This window comes from Mustela erminea, chromosome 2 (genome assembly GCF_009829155.1).
Source record: "Mustela erminea isolate mMusErm1 chromosome 2, mMusErm1.Pri, whole genome shotgun sequence".
NCBI lineage: Eukaryota > Metazoa > Chordata > Mammalia > Carnivora > Mustelidae > Mustela > Mustela erminea.
In genome coordinates, this window is record NC_045615.1 from 157,362,272 (window position 1) to 157,384,791 (window position 22,520).

Genomic DNA, 22,520 nt, shown 5'->3' on the forward strand with positions numbered 1-22,520 from the left:
TGACTCTTTACTACAACCCTGAGAATTCCAATTATTACCATCTCGTTGTTTTCTTTTTATTCACCTTCCCCCGCCCACTCCACCCTTCCTTTTCTCTACCTCCAATTTCCAAAGAGTTTTCACTCCACCCAACCTGGACAGGAGGCTGCTTCATATCCAGATGGTCCCCATGTTATTTACAGTGCGTGAAATACGAAAGGGTGCTACTCCACTGGGTGCCCATCTGGAGGAGTCTGGTAGCAATCTCAGTGGTGAAAGGGTCAATCCAGGCAGGATTTCATGCACAGAAGCCACCCTGTGCCTTTCTTCTTCTGCCTGATCAAGAAATGATCAAATGATCACATTTCTTCCTAGAAACAGTGTATTCTGTACATCTTTTAAACCCGTGACAATGAAACATTAGCTATATAAACCTTTGCTATGCTCAAGGATGAAGGTGAAGTATTTTCCAACTCTGTTTTGCCTTCAGGTATTCCAAAGTTGATTACATCGGATATGGTTAAAGAAGGTGCTGCTGTAATCGATGTGGGTATCAACTATGTCCATGACCCAGTGACGGGAAAGACAAAATTGGTGGGAGATGTGGACTTTGAAGGTAATAAACTCTATCTCTTTTTAGGAGTGAAGCAAATGAAAAATTCTACTTTGCAGATTTTGATAGTGGAAAGAGAACCTTTGTCTTTGATGCAGGCTTTGCTACATTATTAATCGCTGCACCTCTTTCCTCTGAGGGACAGGAGTGTAATCATCACTTATTTCTACCTTTCCTTCCTCCCTCTTCCTGCTTCCCTTCTTTTCTTCCTTTCTTCATTTCTTCTTTTCTTTTCTCCTCTTACTTCTGGGAGAAAAATATAATTACACCATTAATATTTAGTTTTAAGATTAAAGTCCGTATAATGCAGGTTTTTAGTGAAAGAACTCAGCTGGCCTTCTGTACCAGTCATTATTTTGATTTTTTTGAAGTGTGTCTCTGTCCTTTGCCCTCTGTGCTGTATCTTCAGCCATTCACTCTTAAAACCAGAAGGCATCTTGGGGTGTGTTTGCTACTCCTAACAATATTTCAAATCTAGAGAGTTACCTGGTTAATTCAAGACAACATTCTTTACTTGGTTTTAAAGGGGATGAGGAAGAGGAACTAGATTAACATTTCTGTGGCCATTGATGGAGATAAGGCATCAAATGAATAGTAACAAACAGTTCTAACTCCATGCCTTATCTCTACTGAGCCCCTGCAAAGATAGTTTCCCGGTAATCCAATTTTCCTTCCAATATCTTCATCAAATGCTTATAGGCATTCAGGTTTTCAGTATAATCTAGGAATCTTAGATGTCCAATAAGATATGAATTTAGTCAAGTAAATGGAGATTTTTTCATATTAGAGATACTATGTATATTGGATTGATCATCTGGCCAAAAAAAGCAAGGCCATGTCAACAACTGTATCAACTATACCGGTGTCTTTATAGACAAACTGAAAAGAATAATAGATGATGCCTTTTTTAAAGTAATTCCAAATTTTACATTTTGTCTTAGAATCTGGTCATCAGCCAATGGTTTACCCAAGTCCAAGCATGGTATTGAATGAAACCAAACACCCAGGCACCCAAGCATACTGCCTGAGCCTGGTGCTTAAAAAAAAAAAAAAAGAAAAGAAACTCCAAGGACACTTGTACTGCAATACATTGTGGGGACAGAAGCGCAAATAAGAAATAGTGGGGAGAACACAATGCTGTCCTCACAGGCTGTCATTCCCGCGGTCCCTGCTAGGGATGGAGCTTCCCGTGAAGAAGTGTGGCTCTCCATGTGACCATGGGCGCTTGTGTGTATGTGTGTGTCACGTCTATGTGCCAAACTCTTTAGGAAGTGACCTCATTTCTTTATTTCATTTGTCATGTCCCATCAGTAATGTCAGGTATCGATGATTTATTTGAATTTCTCAACACAAAAAGAGTAAGGGAAACATTTCATTTTAAAACCTGACCTTATTTTATTTCTTATCCTTGTACGGTCATTCTGCTTCCTGATAACATTACAGTTACCACGCACTTATTGCAAAATCACTGTACGCTTATGATGTACCCAGGTAGCATAGGCAGAACCCAGCATGAGGCAAGAAAAGCAGATATTTGCAGTGCACAACCTCGACCATGCTGGTAGGGCAAGCTTCCCCAGCAGTTCAACACATCTTTTAGGACCCTTCTCTCATGTGCTTGCCCATGGGTCTCAGACAATTTCCGTGCATTCTTAGGTGTAGCCCAGAAGGTTCTTTTGCTTGTGGGGGTATTCTACAAACATTAAAAAAAAAAAAAAAAGTGGGCATTTTGGGGTGTGTGCATATGCTCATATCTATGTGTGACTAGCCACACATAGATAATATACCTCAGATTGCATATCCCTCCACTCGGTAGAATCTATTAAACTGAATGGCAGTTACGGGTATCTAAATGTATAATGACACTTTAAAAAAAGGAAGTGGCAAAAAGAAACAAGGATATAAGATAACCGGGAAAGAACACCAGGCTGGGAGACTGGGAGGTGCTTTTAGACCTAGGAACTTTACGTGCTCTCTGGTTGTTGGCGATGTTACCAGTTAAATGGCAACAGTGATAACAGAGGCTCTTCCCAGCCCTAACGCCTGGTGCATCTTGGACCTTGGACGTTTAGCTGAGTGCTCCCCAATGAGTAGGTAAAAACACAGCCACCTTTGGAAGGTCAGGGTCTTCTAATCCTGTCATAAGGTATGCCCATCTGCTGGATTATATTACTCCTGCTCCCCGCCCCTGGTTCGTAGACCCAGGACCCTAAGAAGACCCAGACTTGGTCAAGAAGGCCTTGCCAGCGAGGACATGACTCAGGCACCCAGAGGGGCAGGCGGTTGATGGGTTTTGACAAGTTGCTCTTCAGGTTGTTCATCAGGACTTCACCTGAGGTGAGGGATGATCCCTCCGCTGAGAGGGAGGAACTTGAACTTGGCTTAGGCCACAGAACTTAGAGGGAGCACTTGGCTGCAAAGTGCCCTCGGAAGAATGTGGTTGCTTTGTAAGTATCGGTGAGCATTTTGCTCTAACCGTAGAGCCAACAGAAACAAGTGGATGCCAGTAAAGTCAAATGCGAAAATAAGTCGTCCTTTCAGAAATGTGCAGCTCGCTAGTAAAGGGAAACAGGATGGCCTTTGGTGGGAACGATTTTTAAAGAATAATTTCATTAACTGACCCCCGTAGGGAAATAGCAGAAATAGGTAAATAATGCAAATTCAATGATTTGTAAAACCAGGAGGCATTTTGTCTTTTTGCTTTCTAAGAAAATGTGGATGCCTACCAGTAATCTGCTGTATTATTAGATGTTTCGGCCTCACTTTTGAATCGGGCTCCTCATTTATGAGTGATATTTTGTATTAGATGCAGCATGAGAGCTCCCTTACCCTATACTATAGTTCTTGACGAAAGGTGACATAAATCACCCTAAATATTTCTTTTTGATGTTCATGTCAGGGGTTTGTTTTAATTTAGATATAATGTGCAACAGATGCATCTTCCTTCATCTACAAGTGTTTCTTGTTCTCATTTTTCCCTCTGTTCCCTTCTCTGCTTCCTTCCCTCTTTGTTCTCCAGAGCCCAGAATAGAATCGAGTAGCCCTTCTTGAGCTGGTGGCCTGGTATGGGGGTCATGACTCAAGGTGGCCTAGGGAGAAAAGATTGTCTCTCCATTCATCAGTCCTCCAACAATTGTGTGCCACCTCCGCCATAAAATTGCCAATATTCCTAGAGAGGAGGCAGGCAGATCTAGTAGAAAATTATATGGAGGGTAAGGAAGGTGGGAGAAGCTTTCTGACATGGGGATACCCTCTTCTCAGATCATTTGGAATTATTTTTCATTTAGTAATAATAGTGTTTGAGAGTTGCTTACTGTCCTTTCTCAACCTTTTACCTGAATTATTTATTTAATCCTTATGATAACCCTATAAGGCATTGTTATCCCCCGTTTTACAGAAGAACATGAAGCCTGGGCATCATCCCTCAGCTGACGCATGATGGGACACTGTGGGTTCATAGCCAGGCACTTGGAATTTCAACCCTGTGTTGTCTCCACTATTCTGTATTTCACTGGGTTAATACTTTAGTTTTGAGACACAAACTTATTTCTTTTATGTTTCCCCCAGGACATGTGTGATAGTAAGTTCTAAAAGTGCCTAGATAACAGTATCCACATCCACCTGTCCTCACTCTACCTGGTCTAATGTGCCCAGATTCCAGTTACCGCGGTTTAGGGACAGAAGGACAAAGCAGTTGAGAGTTCAGGGAGCGTGCCATATTAACTGTAGCCACGGGCAGTGTGCACTCCTCTGCTCACTCTTCCACCTACAAATCATGATGCAAATAACCGATGTGCCCTGTGACCAGCAGCTGATGATGTCCCTTCCTTCAATTTACATTTGTGGCACACCTTTACTTGGTTCAGATGACCCCCACTAGTAAACCACATGACATTTTGCAAAAAGAGATCCCAGACCGAGGGAAGTGCTAGGAAAAAAATGGAAAGCAGTGATGTGGACGGTAGAGTTTGCAGTAGGTGACATGGGATGTCGGGACCGCCAACACTTGCCCTTTGCGAGGTGCTGGGTACACAGCTGAAGGAACTCAGCGAAGGCTCACCCACGAAAACAAGGAAAGCGGTGCTGGCATAAATCTTCACATTGAAAGAACTCTCTTTCGTGACGTTGAAAGGGCAAGTACAAAATGGTGAAAGCAGACTCAGATTTGGAAAGGAATCTAAAATTCCCCAAGGAGTAGGGAAGATACTTACCCAGTACTGCATGGTGTATAAGCAGAAGAACACAAAACTCTGTTCAAACTACTCTTGATAAGTCTTTTAAAATAAATAGAACACATTAATTCTCAATGTTTCTAATGTTTTCAATAAATTATGGCATACTAAATACATGTTTTCCTACTATTTTCAATTCCCTATCCATGTACAAACCATAGGAAGAGAGTTTTTAATATTATGACAAACATTTTTATAGGTCATTGAACAACACCAACAAAACCATTCCTCTCTGCATGCCTTGAGGAGTTCATAGGGCCTTGAAGTTATTACTAAATTGAAATGCTATTTTGGTTTAAGTTGCTCCTTAATTATAGCATTCAAGATAGTTCATCATTGCTTCCAACATTCGACAAATGCACACCCTTCCCCTTCTATTACCTGAATGAGCCTCTCCCCTCTAATTTAAGGCATTGCATGAAGAAACAGTATTTAAAAGCATCCGTGATAAAATTATTTTGTGTCTAAGAATTGTTTTCCTTACTAACAACACACAATAAATAATCTATCTTGAAAAATTTAGATTTGCTATACAGATTTTTAAAAATAGCAACAAAAACAATTGGACCTATCTACTTTCACCTGGTCATTTTCTACTAGCAGCTTTGAAAGAAACTTCATGCATTTCTCACAAAGAAGAGTGTATCTTCATAAGGTAGAAACAAGAGATTATGTGGCATAAATTGTAAATCACTTCTGACTGGAAAGCCGTCTGGAGCACTGGACAAGCTCATAACTATACTGCTTTTATGACTGCAATTCTCTGAATGGATTCGGTGAGCCGAACGATCTAATTACTGACTTCCCGTGCTGTTAATTCAGCTAACTTCATTCATGCTGGCAAATTCTCAGGCCTCATTTGCACCTCGTGGCTACCACACAGATGTTTCTACAATCTTCGGCAGCTTTTAGTAGCTTCGCTTCAGTTTTATGATGGATTCCTCAGGGACTGCAGTGGAACGAAAGGAACTGGAATGTCTCGCTCCTTCTTCCTTCCCATCTCTCCTCCCTGTGTTTTGTCTCTGAGCACACCTCCACACTCCTTGTCTGGACCAAAGCAGGGAACAAGACAATGCTGGGAAGAACTGCTGAGAAGAAAGGAACGAAGTAGGAACAATATGGAGCTTTTCTCAAAGTCAGAATAGGTGAGGCTAATGTCTAAGAGCAATTCTGTCCGCTGACTTAAAGTTAACAGGAATACATAGAAATTACTGAGAAAAGTCTAAAGGTACTTACAGTGTCAATGAAACAGTTTTAAATTATAAAAGTAGAGAAGCCACGTTATTTGGAAAAGAGTGTCTACTCTGACGCAACCATTTTTTTTTTTTAACTGTACTTGCTTCCAGATATCTCGTGTGCCTATGTTAGGTAGTTTGAGGAATATGTGACTTATACCCTTAGGTTTTTATCAGCTGTTTTCCACGCTGAAGCCCTGGTTCCTGGTTATGTTTAGTGAATATATCATAGTTTGCCTCACTCTGTCTCTTTTTTAAATGCTGTTTCTGTTTTTCCCCCTCTAAGTATGATACTAGAGGATAGGTTAAGTAGTCGTTACAAAGGGACCCCAAAAGAGATGTGTTTCAACCAGCTAGTTTAGCTCTCTCCTGCTAACGTCTGGAGTTAGCTCTTCTTCCTTCAGGGATAACTCTTTTTTCAAACTGTTTGTATTCACTTGATAAAAGTTCCATAAGGAAGTACTAAACACCGTGTGGCTTAAATAACAGAAATTTATTTCTCACCATTCTGGAGGCTAAAAGTCAGAGATCAAAGTGTCACCAGCGTTGTTCTCCAGGACGCAGAGGTGGCCAACTTCTCCCTGTCTTCACATTGTCTTTCCTCTGTATATTTCTGTGTCCAATTTTCCTCCTCTTGCAAGGACACCAGCCATATTAAATGAGGATCCACCCTAATGGCATCATCTTAATCACCAAATGTAGTCACATTCTGAGGTACTGATGGTTAGGACTTCAGCGTATGAAGTTGGGGGAGACACAGTTCAGTCCATAACACTGTTCCACTTGAGCGTTCTCTTCTTATCTACACAGCTGAAGTTGAATTGCCTCCTTATCCATGTTTTCTTCCATTGAAAGGTGAAAGAGAGATGAAGACAAGTGGCTGCTCTTTAAGAAAATTGACCAGAATTTAGCCACAGGTCCACTCCGCAGGGAGGGAAAGAGGTGTGGAATCCATCCATAGTCTCTAGATGGGAAGTCATGCTTGCATGAAGAATGACCCATTCTGTACGTGCGAACTTGAGAACTGATCTCTTACTCGGAGTAGAGAGAGATTTCTTCATCTAGCCCCCACACACCATTCAGTCTACCCTTAATTCATTTGGCTGTGAAAACCTCCATATACAATCTCATTGCTTGCTTTTTTGTCAGTTTCAAAGCGTGATCCACTTATCAGCTCTTTCCTATGGAGTTAGTGGACGCCCAATGTCAGTGAAGATACCTTGGCTTAGATCTTCCAGTATTAACCATGAACTCTGTAGATAAAGTATATGTAGATTTGTAATATGTGAATAGTACAATCTCACCACAATGTCATCAGTTCTAAGTAAGCTTAGTTTTATTATTCAATCATTGGTAAAGACTAGACACTTTTGTTTTTTATTTTTATTTTTTTTAGAGAGAGAGCGTGCATATGAGCGGGTGTGGGGGAGTAAACAGAGGGGGAGAGAGAGAATCCCATGTCTCCATGCCCAGCACAAAGCCTGACATGGGGCTCAGTCTCACAATCCTGAGATCATGACCTGAGCCCAAATCAAGAGTTGGGTGCTTAACCAACTGAGCTACCCAGGTGCCTGAAAACTAGACACTTTTTGACAACTTCATGCCATGTTGAAAATCGAGTCCCTTTAGTGGTTTCCAATTCTTAGGTCTCTTTACTGACCTTATTTTTGATCTCTTGATCATTACTGATGTCTTCTGTGCAGCCCTTCAAATTCACTAAGCCATGCTTTTACTGAAATGCATGCCATGCAATATATTCAGGAGTCAGAAAAATAGCAAGGGGAATAGATCTAGGTCTCACCCTGACTCAGATGCCATCGACAACTGGTCCCGAATAGGAAAGGCGTATGAATTACCACCTATCGTGACCAAACAAGAAAGAGAAACCCACACAGGGAGGCGTGTCAGGAGAGCGTGAGGTCTGCTTCGGGCAAGCTCCTAGGAGGGGAGCCAGCTGGGGTCATCCCTGAGCTTCCTTCTGCCCTGCTGGTCTTGCTGTGACACATACTGGCCCCACGTGACCTACCTCTTGAGAACAGGTTCCTAGAGTACCAAGGATAGATCAGAGTGGGTGAGGCGAGGATCCCAGATATGTAGAATAACAACAGAGGACAGGCCAGCCTTGACTGAATTGGGTCATTTGGCCAAGAAGTGGGCTAGAAACCTCAGATGGGAACCTGCAGAGGATGCAGGACCCTCCAGCCTCAAGAGATGGGGCTGTTGCTACTGCTGTGAGGCTCTGCTGGAGATCAAAGGCCTGGGCCAGGCACTGCCTAGAGACACTCCAGTAGTGAGAACAGTAGTAGTAGTTCTAGGCAGCTTTAGGTAAGTACGCTCTGGGCAAACCTGCAGGAACGAGGGACAAGCCTGTGAGAAAGCCCATCTGTTGATCCCCACACAGACTCTGCATGTCTCCTGGTTCAAGTCCTGAGGTTTTTGTGTGTATGCCCTGCCAGGTAGTTCCCTGATGATGGCTGATGTTGAGCATCTTTTTGTGTACTAATTGGCCATTCAGATGTCTTCTTTGGAAAAATGTCTGTGTCGTCTGTCAATTTTTTTTTTAAACATTTTATTTATTTATTTGACAGAGAGAGATCACAGGTAGACAGAGAGGCAGGTAGAGAGAGAGAGAGAAGAGGAAGGAAGCAGGCTCCCTGCTGAGCAAAGAGCCCGATGTGGGACTCGATCCCAGGACCCTGAGATCATGACCTGAGCTGAAGGCAGTGGCTTAACCCACTGAGCCACCCAGGTGCCCCATCGTCTGTCAATTTTTTAATTAGATTTTTTTTAAGATTTTATTTACTTATTTGACAGCGAGAGATTACAAGTAGGCAGAGAGGCAGGCAGAGAGAGAGAGAAAGGAGGAAGCGGGCTCCCTGCTGAGCAGAGAGCCCGATGCGGGACTCGATCCCAGGACCCTGAGATCATGACCCGAGCCGAAGGCAGTGGTCTAACCCACTGAGCCACCCAGGCGCCCCTTTAATTGGATTTTTTTCCTTCGTTTATTAGTTGTTACATTCTTCAGGTACTTTTATAAGGTATTTTGGATAATAACCCCTTAGGTGATACATGATTTGCAAATATTTTTTCCCATTTTATAGAGTGTCTTTTCATCTTGTTGATCATTTCTTTTGCTGTGCAGAAAGGTTTTGTTGTTGTTGTTGGATGTAGTTCCACTTGTTGATTTTTGTTCTTGTGTCCTTTGCTTTTGGTGTCGTATCCGAAAGATCATTTCTAACACTAGTGTCAAAGAGCTTTCCCCCTATGTTTTCTTCTAGAAATTTTATGGTATCTGGTTTTATGTTTAAGTTTTTAATTCATTTGACTTAATTTTTGTAAGCAGAAAAGACAGGGGTTCAATTTCATTTTTCTATGTATCGTTCTTTAGTTTTTCCTGACCCATTTACTGAAGACCATTTCCTTTCGACATTAAGTGTTCTTGGCTACCTTGTCAAATAATAGTTGACCTTACATGCAGCAATTTATTTCTGGGCTTTCTACTTTGTTCCTTTGGTCTATGTGCCTGTTTTTATGCCACTACCATACTGCCTTGATTACTATAGCTTTATAGTATAGTTTGAAATCAGGAAGTGTGATGCCTCTAGCTTTGTTCTTCTTTCTCAGAATTGCTGTGACTATTCAGGGTCTTCAGTGATTTCATTCAATTTTTTTATTATCTCTCTGAAAAATGCCATTGGAGTTTTGGTGGGAATTGCACTGAATCTATAGATGGCTTTGGGTAGTATGGACACTGCAACACAATTAATTCTTCCAGCCCATGAGCATGGGATAGCTTTCCACTTTTCTGTGTGTCTTCTTCAATTTTCTTCATCAAAGTCATGTAATTTCCATTGTACAGATCCTTCATTTCCTTAGTTCAATTTATTTGTAAGTATTTTATTGTTTTTGATACTGTTGTGAATGAGATAGTTTTCTTTATTTCTTTTTCATTTCTTTCATTGTTAGTGTATAGGAACAAAACTGATTTCTGTATGTTGATTTTATGATCCAACAATACCACTTCTGAGTATGTATCCAAAGCAAATAAGAACAGGTTATCATTTTTTGATGTGATTATCTGTTTTGTGTGTGTTGAGTTTGAGGAGTTCTTTATAGATCGTGGATATCAGCCCTTTGTCTGTAGTGTCATTTGCGAATATCTTCTCCCATTCTGTGGGTTACTTCTTCGTTTTGTTGACTGTTTCCTTTGCTGTGCAGAAGTTTTGATCTTGATGAAGTCCCACTTTCACTTTTGTTTCCTTTGCCTTTGGTAACATATCTTGAAAGAAGTTGCTGTGGCCGATGTCGAAGAGGTTACTGCCTATGTTCTCCTCTAGAATTTTGATAGATTCCTGCCTCACGTTGAGGTCTTTTATCCATTTCGAGTTTATCTTTGAGTATAGTCTAAGAGAATGGTTGAGTTTCATTCCTCTACACATAGCTGTCCAATTTTCCCAGCACCATTTGTTTAAGAGACTGTCTTTTTTCCACTGGATATTTTTTCCTGCTTTGTCAAAGATTATTTGACCATAGAGTTGAGGGTCCATATCTGGTCTCTCTACTCTGTTCCCCTGGTCTATGTGTCTGTTTTTGTGCCAGTACCATGCTGTCTTGGTGATCACAGCTTTGTAGTAAAGCTTGAAATCAGGTAACATGATGCCCCCAGTTTTGTTTTATCTTTTTCAACATTTCCTTAGCAATTTGGGGTCTCTTTTGGTTCCATACAAATTTTAGGATTATTTGTTCCAGCTCTTTGAAAAATGCCAGTGAAATTTTTATTGGGATGGCATTGAAAGTATAGATTGCTCTAGGCAGTATAGACATTTTAACAATGTTTATTCTTCTGATCCATGAGCATGGAGTGGTTTTCCATCTATTTGTGTCTTCTTCAATTTCTTTCATGAGTGTTCTGTAGTTCCTCGAGTACAGATCATTTACCTCTTTGGTTAGGTTTATTCCCAGGTATCTTATGGTTCTTGGTGCTATAGTAAGTGGAATAAATCCTCTAATTTCCCTTTCTTTATTTTCCTTGTTAGTGTATGGAAAAAGTCTGTGCATTGATTTTGTATCCTGCCATGTTACTGAATTGCTGTATGAGTTCTAGTAGTTTAGGTGGTGGAGTCTTTTCAGTTTTCCATATAAAGTATCATGTCATCTGCGAAGAAAGAGAGTTTGACTCTTCATTGCCAATTTGAATACCTTTTATTTCTTTTTGTTGTCTGAGTGCTGTTGCTAGGACTTCTAGTACTATGTTGAGCAAGAGTGGTGAGAGTGGACATCATTGTCGTGTTCCTGATCTGAAAGGGAAGGCTGTCAGCTTTTCCCCATTGAGGATGATATTTGCTGTGGGTTTTTCATAAATAGATTTTATGAAGTTGAGGAATGTTCCCTCTATCCCTATACTTTGAATCATTTTAATCAGGAATGGATGCTTTTTCTACATCAAATGCTTTTTCTACATCAATTGAGAAGACCATGTGGTTCTTCTATCTTCTCTTATTGATTAGTTCTGTCACATTGATTGATTTGCAAATGTTGAACCACCCTTGCATCCCAGGGTTAAGTCCTGCCTGCACATGGTGGATAATCTTTTTAATGTACCATTGAATACTATTAGCTAGGATCTTGTTGAGAATCTTAGCATCCATATTCCTCAGGGATATTTGTGTGAAATTCTCCTTTTTGGTGGGATCTTTGCCTGGTTTGGGGATCAGGGTAATGCTGACTTCCTAAAAAGAGTCTGGAAGTTTTTGTTCTGTTTCTATTTTTTGAAACAGCTTCAGGAGAACAGGTATTATTTCTTCATTGAATGTTTGGTAGAATTCTCCAAGGAATCCATCAGGTCCTGGGCTCTTGTTCCAAAGAAGACATACAAATGGCTAACAGACACATGAAAAAAATGTTCATCATCACTAGCCATCAGGGAGATTCAAATCAAAACCACATTGAGAGATCACCTTACACCAGTTAGAATGGCAAAGATTAACAAGACAAGAAACAACATGTGTTGAAGAGGATGTGGAGAAAGGGGAACCCTCTTACACTGTTGGTGGGAATTCAAGTTGGTGCAGCCACTTTGGAAAACAGTGTGGCGATTCCTTAAGAAATTAAAAATAGAGTCACTCTATGACCCTGCAATTGTATTACTGGGTATTTGCCTCAAAGATACAGATGTGGTGAAAAGAAGGGCCACCTGTACCTCAGTGTTCATAACAGCAATAGTCATGTCACTAAACTGTGGAAAGAACCAAGATACCTTTCAACAGACAAATGGATAAGGAAGATGTGGTCCATATACACAATGGAGTATTATGCTTCCACCAGAAAGGATGAATACCCAACTTTTGTATCAACAGGGATGGGACTGGAGAGATTATGCTGAGTGAAGTAAGTCTAGCAGAGAGAGAGTCAATTATCATATGGTTTCACTTTTTTTGTGGAGCATAAGGAGTAACACGGAGGTCATTGGGAAATGGAGAGGAGAAGTGAGTTGGGGGAAATTGGAGGGGGAGACAAACCATGAAAGACTGTGGAATCTGAGAAACAAATTGAGGGTTTTGGAGGGGGTTGGAGGGTTAGTGAGCCTGGTGTGGGTATTAAGGATGGCACATATTGTATGGAGTACTGGGTGTGGTGCATAAACAATCAATTTTGGAACACTGAAAAGAAATAAAATAAAATATAAAAGAATAGGTTGTTAAAAAGATACCTGTGTAACCATGTTTATTGCAGCGTTATTCACAATAGCCAAGCTATGGAACAAAAGTGTCAGTCAATGGATAAGGGGTAAAGATGTGGTGTGTGTGTGTATGTGTGTGTGTGTGTGTGTGTGTGTGTGTATATATATATATATATACATATATATATATATATATACATATATATATATATATATATATTCAAATGAATATTTTCAGCCATAAGATAGAAGGAAATCCTGCCACTTGTGACAGCATGGATGGACCTTGAGGGGATTATGCTTAATGAGATAGGTCGGACAAAGACAAATCCTGTGTGGTATTACTTATATGTGGAATCTGAAAAAACTGAACTTGCCAAAGCAAAGTAGAATGGTAGTTACCAGGGGCTGGGGGGTTGGGGAACTAGGAAGATGTTAAAGGACACAAACTTGCAACTAGAAAGTGAGTAAGTTCTGGAGCTCTAATGCATAGTATACTGATTATAGCTAACAATACCATATTATATATTTCAAAATTGCTTAAAAACTAGATCTTAAATGTTTTCTCACAGAGAGGAAATTATAATTATGTGGTGTGATAGAGGTGTTAAGTAAAGACAGGGTGGTAATCATATTGTAATATATAAATGTATCAAATCACCAGGTTGTACATTTTAAGTTTAAATAATGTTTCATATAAATTATATCTCAATTAAATTTTTTTTAAAAAAATACAGTGTGGGGGCTCTAGGTTCAGGATGGGACACAGTGGGTACTGGGGCATGGGCAGGGTGTTCCCTCCTAGTGTTATTTGTTTGCTCTCTGCTCTTCAGTGTCTTGCTTGCTCTTCGGAGCCTCCTGTGGGGTCCTCTTGTACCCTCCCATGGATATGCTGGGAGAGCAATGGGACCAAATGCCCTCCTGGAGCTGGGCTACCTCACCCTCTAGGCTGCAGAGGGATGACACAGAACCAACAACAGCAGTTCATTGAACTAATGAGAAGAGTAATTTTCATGATGTTCAGTGCTTAAACTTGGAGAGGAGTATGTGGATAGGGAGAGGACGGTCCTAGGGAGGGAGGGAAAGGGGACCCGTAGGCCAACTGCCATAGGTAGTAAGGAAGAAAAGAAGGCCCAGATCCCAGCTTACAACTTGCCCTTTTCTTAAACTATGCCAAGGATGGTCTTTATCAGCCTTGCAGGGGTCACAACAGCTGAGCCCATTTCCTGCTAGTGATTTTCTTCCTGGCCCATGATTTCCAGCACTGTAGTCCAAGGGACTTCTCTGGTCCCTCACACAACCCTTTGCAAACAGAGCTAAGGAGCACAGTGGGAAGGGAAGGAGCCTCCCTTGGCCCTCCCAGGAATTCCTGGAGGCCAGAGAGAGGCTGAGGCTGGAATGCAGAAGGATTTGGAGCAATGTTATTTGTCAGACATTGTGATAGGCACTCGAGGCGCGACACTGATCTGAAGAGGCAAAGTCCTAACCCCCAGGTAACTTACATCTGGTGGGAGAAGACAGATAATAAACAAATACATACATATCCATATAATATATTAGGAAGTGTTTGCTGTTACAAAAACGAAACAAGATAAGGGAGACTAGAGAATTATAGAGTAAGGTTGCTTAAAGCGGGTGTGCAGGGAAGGCGCACCACCAGCCTGAACAAAGTGAGGGAGGGAGCCATGTGGATATAGGGGAGAGGACTAGCCCCCACACACGGAGCAGCAAGCGTGAAGGCCGTGAGGACCAGCCTGCCTGCTGGCTATCATGAGTGCCATAAGGCCATTGTAACTCAGAGTAAATAAAGGGAAGAATCATGGAGAATAAAGTCAAAGAAGCAACAGCAGAGATACCATATCATGCAGGGCTGTGGAAAGAAATTTGGACTTGACTTTAAAGGCATTGGAAAGCTATTAGAAAATTTGAGGCAAAGAAATGACATTTGACTTGCTGTTTAAGAGGATTACTCTGGCTACTGATGGCAAATAGATCTTAGAGAGGTTAGGATATAAATAGGATACCTGTTAGGAGGCTATTATAATTATCCAAGTAAGAAATTATCCAAGATGAGGTGTGGGCCAGCACAGTAATGGGTGAAGGTGTTAACAGGTGGTTAGATGATAGATAGAATTTAAAGGATGAGTTGGAAGGATTGGCTGAATGATTAGATATAAAAGAAAGAAGAGAATCAATTATGACTCTTAAGAGTTTTCAAGTAAGCAAGAGTGAAAGCGCCAGTTCTAGAATTCTTTTGAGATGAGTCTGAAAAGATGAATTTTACTCAAGTGTGTGTGTGTATAGGGTAGAGAGTGGACAGAGAAAGAGAAAAAGGGGCTCTTTCCAGGTGAGAAATAGCAGACCAAAGGCAAAGAAGAAAACTGCAAAAGGTCTTTTGGACCCAATAGTATGCTCACCATTGTTGAACAAGGGAAATGAGACATTGTAAACAGTCGTGAATTATGCCCCAAGTAGCTGGAGGCTTACTTTGCATTCTTCAAAGCCAAGAAAGCCCTCCTACAACAAAAGGGACTCTATAATTTGGGACTCTATCCGGTCAGAATTATTCTGCAAAATTCTAACCCAGTAGTCAAAATATGAGGACAAAAGAGGTCTAGAATTATTATAGAAGCCCCATACCATTTTCTAAGAAACTACTAGATGTGGAACTAAAACCGCAGTCACTTCCAGATGTCTTTGTACGCACAGTATCTCACCTTTGAAACCTGAGATTTACACTGTCCCTCCTTTCTCTTTCGATATTGTGTCCAATCTTTCTTAAAATATTATAATTTGCAGTCAAGCTGACTTAGTTTTGAATCCTGGTTCTGTTGCATAAAACAATTATGATCTTAGGCAAATCACTTCACCTCTCTGAGACTTGATTTTATCATCTGAAAAACTGAGATAATAATGGCTATCTTATAAAGTTGTTATGAAGATTAAATGAAATAATCGCCTCACCTGAGCTAATGTATGTGACTTGCTGAGCACAGTGCCTGGCGAAAGACAGAGAGTGTGTGTGTGTGTGTGTGTGTGTGTGCACGCACTTGTGCGCTCACATGACTCACCTCCCTCTCCATGCTCACTTCTGAACTAATCCAGAAGTATGTAACTTTGCATTACCACCCTGTCCCTCGTTGCTTTTCTGGCCTCAACTTTCTTCTGGCCAAGTCTGCTCTTCACCCACAAATCATACAAAGCCACTTTAAAGCATTCGTGCCTATCCCCACCTTCTCCAAGTTCCTGTAGCAGGTCCCATATGCCTTGTTCATATTGTTCTTAATCCTATACTACCTTAGACTTCTACTCAGCTGTTGTCTACTGAATTATATGCCGCTGTACAGTGAGCTTCTTGTCCTGTATTTCTTTTATCTGTCCATCCCCACAGCAGGTCTCAGCCTTCTTAGTCATACCCTTGGTCAAGTGTATGATCCTCCTCTGTACTTATAAATCTCTAATTTGACTCTTCCATTACAGAAGTAGTTCCTTAAGACTGTCTTAATGGGGACAAAAGCTGCCACTCAAGTTAGCATCAAGCATGTTATTAACCTACAACAATCCAGATCCAGTAACAATACATCCATTGAGTCATTCGTTGATCTACTCAACACGTATTTCTCATGAAGCACACCTTCGAGGTACTGGGGCGATAGCCATGCACAGGATAAAGTTCCTGCTTTCATGGAATTTATATTCTCCAGATTAAATGTTAAAATAAGTTTCTTCTTCCTCTTTTTTTTTCTTTTTTTTTTATAATTTTTTTATTTTTTATAAACATATTTTTATCCCCAGGGATACAGGTCTGTGAATCACCAGGTTTACACACTTCACAGCACTCACCAAAGCACATACCCTCCCCAATGTCCATAATCCCACCCCCTTCTCTCAAACCCCCTCCCCCCAGCAACCCTCAGTTTGTTTTGTGAGATTAAGAGTCACTTATGGTTTGTCTCCCTCCCAATCCCATCTTGCTTCATTTATTCTTCTCCTACCCACTTAAGCCCCCATGTTGCATCACCACTTCCTCATATCAGGGAGATCATATGATAGTTGTCTTTCTCTGCTTGACTTATTTCGCTAAGCATGATATGCTCTAGTTCCATCCATGTTGTCGCAAACGGCAAAATTTCATTTCTTTTGATGGCTGCATAGTATTCCATTGTGTATACATACCACATCTTCTTGATCCATTCATCTGTTGATGGACATCTAGGTTCTTTCCATAGTTTGGCTATTGTGGACATTGCTGCTATAAACATTCGGGTGCACGTGCCCCTTTGGATCACTACGTTTGTATCTTTAGGGTAAATACCCAATAGTGCAATTGCTGGGTCATAGGGCAGTTCTATTTTCAACATTTTGAGGAACCTCCATGCTGTTTTCCAGAGTGGCTGCACCAGCTTGCATTCCCACCAACAGTGGAGGAGGGTTCCCCTTTCTCAGCATCCTCGCCAGCATCTGTCATTTCCTGACTTGTTTATTTTAGCCATTTGACTGGTGTGAGGTGATATCTCATTGTGGTTTTGATTTGTATTTCCCTGATGCCAAGTGATATGGAGCACTTTTTCATGTGTCTGTTGGCCATCTGGATGTCTTCTTTGCAGAAATGTCTGTTCATGTCCTCTGCCCATTTCTTGATTGGATTATTTGTTCTTTGGGTGTTGAGTTTGCTAAGTTCTTTATAGATTCTGGACACTAGTCCTTTATCTGATATGTCGTTTGCAAATATCTTCTCCCATTCTGTCAGTTGTCTTTTGATTTTTATGCTTCAAGCTTTTATTTAAGTACTAGTTAGTTAATGTATAGTGTAAAACCAGTTTTAAGAGTAGAATGTAGTCATTCATCACTTACAAGTAACACCCAGTGCTCATCACAGGTGCCTTCCTTAATGCCCACCACCCATTTAACCCATCCCTCTACCCCCTCCCCTCCAGCAGCCCTCACTGTGTTCTCTATAGCTTAGAGTCTGTTTTATGGTTTGCCTTCCCCTCTCCTTTTTATTTTTTTCTTTTCCCTATGTTCATCTCTTTTAATTTAAAGTAAGCTTCTTTTGGAAGGGATTTTAGTACTCTTTACTCCTAAGTATGTGTTCTACAAGATGGGAAAGTAAGAGAGTATTGCCAGTTTCTAATGAAATGGTACTATTTTTGACGTAGATCACTTATACAGAACTATTAGTCTGTGGTATTGTAAAACCAACAACAACAACAAAAAAAAACCAACAGAAAAAGTTAAAGAGACTCCCCACCAACTCAGTATTCAGAGTTAATCATTTAATTTGATGCATGTGTCTTGTTCAGGCTGCTTTAACAAATTTCCACAAACTGCAGCTAAAACCATAAGCATTTATTTCTTTTAGTTCTGGATGCTGGAAGTCCAAGATCACAGTGCCACCATCGTCAAATTCTGATGAGGACCCTCTTCTGGGTTACAGCCAGCTAACTGCTCATTGTATCCTCATATAGTGCAAAGAATGAGAGAGTTCAACTTTTTGTGGTAGATGATTACAAAATACCAACTTTTTGTGGTAGATGATTACAAGGTAGCCCAAAAGCCCAGCTTTAGGATAAGGGAGGAGAGAACCTAACACTTTAACCCAGAGGTGATTTCTTCCAATCTTTTTTTTTTTTTTTTTAAGATTTATTTATTTATTTGAGAGAAAGTGAGAACAAGCAAGATGGGGAGAGGGAGAGGAAGAAAGAAACTGAAGCAGACTCCATGCCCAGCATGGAGCCCAGCACAGAGCAGGATCACATGATCCTGAAATCCTGACCTGGGCTGAAATCAAGAGTCGGACACTTAACTGACTGAGCCACCCAGGCTCACCTCTTCCAGTCATTTTTAAAAAGTGGATAGAATGTTGTTCCCCCTGCTTGTGCTTTCTTTCTCTGTCAAATAAATAAGTAAAATCTTAAAAAAAAAAAAAAAAGTGAATGGAAATTTGCGAACGTCTCTGTTAGAGAGACTGTTACCAACACTGTGGTCTAGTGCCTTTACAGGTCATTTCATAAAACAAGTAGTCATGGTCACTGTGAGATCCTTCTCAGGGAGCCAGCTACCCTAACTGTGGCTCACTGCACACTTACATTTTACAACACGGTGCTCATTGTGAAGTCTACGTTCTTTGAAATCAGATCAGCTTTAAAGACATTCTTTGTAGAAGAACATATTTGAAATTATGCAATCTACCCTCACAGAGGAGGTAAAAGTTGAAGCACAGAGAGGACATCCCCAGGAACAAGAGAAGGGCTGCTGCCTCTTCAAGTCCTTCTTCTTCTTTTACACCTAAGGATGCAATTCTTTTGTAGTTGTTTCCCAGGGCTCCATACTAAAGTACAAATATCTCTAGATGGAGATTTTATCTCCTAGCATCTTGGTTTGACAATGGCAGGCTACCGACATCGAGGCCTTGATAAGAGATTTGGAGAATCCTCCAAACAGCCTATCTAGTTTACACATTTCTCACTGTATGATAGGAATGTTCGGTGGCTTGAGGATAAAGGACTGGGGGCGGAATGAGATGAGTACATGATGATTATGTTTTTCTCAAGAAGTAATGAAAGGGAGATACTGTTAGTCTTTTTAGTTAGTACTTTAGTTAAAGTACTAGAAATACACATGGCAGTAACTCCTGCCTACTGAAAGGGAAACGGACACTGGTAGGTGATACCATCCATGGTCAGGAAGGAGGTTCCACAGATGGATCATAGACAAATTTCACAGAAAGAAATTTCAGATTTTCATTTGGTGATTGATTTGCTATTTTACTCCATTGAATGCGTTCTGAGTGGAATGAGCATTATCTTCTGGGATTCACATCTATGAGGCAGGTAGCTGGATATATGGATATTTGATTTAATGTAAGGAGAACATTAGAGGGAAAAAAAGGCTTAGCCACATTGCACATACAAATAGCACAGTAAATAGGTGAGGAATGTAAGTGCAACTTACAAAGCTAATGAAACCAGCACAATCCATCTAGAAATGTGGATCAGAGTCTCACTCTTTTACTCCATTAGGGGATTAATCCTGTCTGTCCTATTACTGACCCAAAGGGTGCTGAGATAATGAATGTCCTAATATATGTAGAAATCTTGTAGAAACCCCAGAATCAGGCAACCAGATAAATGTAAGAGGAAGCATAGTGAATTGCCTTTGGGGTCTCTGACTCCTTGTAGCCTTGCGAGAGTTCAGCAGTGAGCCATTCACTTGCCAAGGAGCCCTTTACTCTCTCTGGTTCATCGTGCTCATAAGTGTCATTTTTATATCAACCATATGAGAAAGTGGAGTGTTTTCCATCTTACCTCCTGAGTCATACTGTTTCTCCCGTCCTGAGCCAGTCAGGTTTTTCTGGTTGTTATTCATGTACTTCATTTTCCTGGAGCTTGTCTCCACTTCATTATAGTGGATGTGTTTGAGAGGTCATGTGTAAATGGCCTGCATTTAGAAGCATGGGAAAATTCTCCAAGCATTTAATTGAGACAATTACACTTGTATACTAGAATGCTGAAATTTATATGAGAAAAACAGGAAATTTTCATCTGCTGTTTTGCCACACGTAAGGAATCATTCCTTTTCCTTTTGGGGATGGAAGTTTGTTTTAAAAATTAGTTGCAAATCTGACATGGGTTATGGAGTACTTCCTCAAAAGTGGACAAAATGCAAAGAGAAATACAACAATATCCACAGGAACTTGAGACATGAGTTCTTCCTCCTCTACCTGAAACTACATTTATAAAGCACAAATATATTCTTTGACTCTGCCAGAATAATACAACTTCCAAGGCATACCAGAAAATCAATTGTTTAGGTACATCTGGAAATTCCTTTTGGAAACTTTGGCATAGTATATAATGTAACAAAGCAGAAATTCACTATGTGCCAAAGAACTACTGAGTCTTCCTAACAGAGTACCTTAGGCGAGAGTTTGGATTATTAAATCCAGACCTTAGGAACCTGGGAATACAAAGTTTCCAGAGGAAATAATGGCACAGAATGGCAGGAGATACCCTGCCATGAAACGTGGGTTGCTGTACCAAAGGTCAATGGTCACATACGTTTTTTCTTTTATTCTCAGCCGAGTTGTTAAAAGACGTTTTGTTGTCTCTTACGTTGCTGTGAGTATCCTTCATGAGTAATCTTTCCACACCTTGTGATCACATGTCACCCCTGGATTTTTTGGAAACACATAGACTGGACACCTCATTTCTTCCATCACCCCTGTCATCACCGCAAATTTTAAACATGAAATAACCTGATCGCTTCTGTTCTGTACTTCTTGTTTTAATCCTGACCATGACACATGGTTTTCTTCAAGTAAGAATGTTGGAAAATTGGTCAAGCCATACCCGTCTGAATTCTTTATCCTGGACTGAAGTGAGGTACCAAAAGAGAATAGTCATCCACAGAGTGGAGAAAAGGGAACATGACAGATTAGCCTCTGGATTTCAGGGTAAAAAAGGATTTCTTGGATAATAATTTAATAATGTTCAAGGACCTAAAACTTTCTGAAAATGCAACATTAATTTCTGTGTCATTATGTGGAAATTATTAAGCAGTATACATTTTTCCCTCCCAGTTTCTCATTTTATAAAATTGGTTGTTCCTACAGATAGAAGTAACCAAGTTTATTCACAAAAGACTTTCTTTAAAAAGTCATCCGGACACAATAACTACAGCTGCCATCACCCAGCCTAAATGTCCTGCCCCCTCCCTGAGGGGTCATGTAACCCACCCCACCACCACCCCACATCTCATTCTGCTCTGTTTTCCTCCTGTGCTTAGGTCATAATGAACTTCTGTTAACTCCTCCATTGCATCAACTTCATTGTCAGATCAAACCTCCTTGCTTTTACTATTTCCTTGTATCTGCATTGCATTCTCTCCTTTTTCTTACTCCTCAGGCATCCATCAGATCTGGAAGTTTTTCTGTCACTTTACAGAGCTTTCTTTGATGCCCATTTCTGATTCCTGTTCCCTCCTTGAGCTGCAGGAGAACCAGAATTTACTACCATCTTAGCATCTCTTACCTTATGTTCTTACTTTCTGTTTATCTCCCTTTCCTCTGCCCCAGATGATAAACTCATTTCATTAGAGAAATATGCCAATCCAAAACAGTTTCTCCATTTGACCTTATCTTGCTTTGGAATATATATATATATATATATATATATATATTCCCCCAAAATTAAAAAAAAAATACTTTAACCATTGCTCTTAGGTTAATATCCAGAATTTTACTATATTCTTCTGGGCTCTACAGGAGCATGACTCTTCCCCTTCATTCTTGTACAGACCTTACCTCCCCTAACCAAGAACACTGGCTACATACCACCTCCTTGTTTCATGGGAAAGGTTGGATTTATTCTTCACATATCCTAGGCCTGGCCTAGATAAACACCACCCACATATGCAAGGCTCAGTGAGGCCCTTCTCACATTCACACGTGTGGCACATTTCATAGCCAGAGTTCAATTATTATTTGGGTGATTATCTTTTTAATATCCATCTCCTAGCTACACTATCCGCTCCAAGGTATAGTGGCTCTGGCTGTCTTCCTCAAGAAACATTTGTGGTGACTCTATCTGGGCCCAGCTGGAGCCAGTGTGGGAACAGTGAATAAGTTAGGAAAATATGCAAGGGTTGGGAAATAATGCCAGACCCGGGTGGAGGGCCAGATCCTAAAAGACCTTAATTGCCACAAGTATAAACAGTTTAGACTTTATCCTGAAGACGGTGAAGATTCATCAGATGTTTCAAAGCTGAAGTGATCTAATAAT

At 40.6% G+C, this 22,520-nt stretch overlaps 1 protein-coding gene across 3 annotated transcripts in view; it reads left to right on the forward strand.

The window, feature by feature from the left end:
• MTHFD2L (methylenetetrahydrofolate dehydrogenase (NADP+ dependent) 2 like) overlaps positions 1 to 22,520 on the forward strand; it is a 126,460-nt gene that overhangs the window by 96,171 nt on the left and 7,769 nt on the right. Inside the window, exon 8 of one of the 3 annotated variants that reach the window (XR_004283498.1) lies at positions 470 to 553. The exons of 1 other annotated variant lie outside the window; for it this stretch is intronic. Coding sequence is in view for 1 of the 2 variants with exons in the window: in XM_032334579.1 (XP_032190470.1) it covers positions 470 to 595 (126 nt within the window). In the remaining variant the exon portion in view is untranslated. Of the gene's footprint in view, positions 1 to 469; positions 596 to 22,520 lie in introns of those variants that run through there. One more of the 3 variants, XM_032334579.1, reaches the window with a different exon arrangement.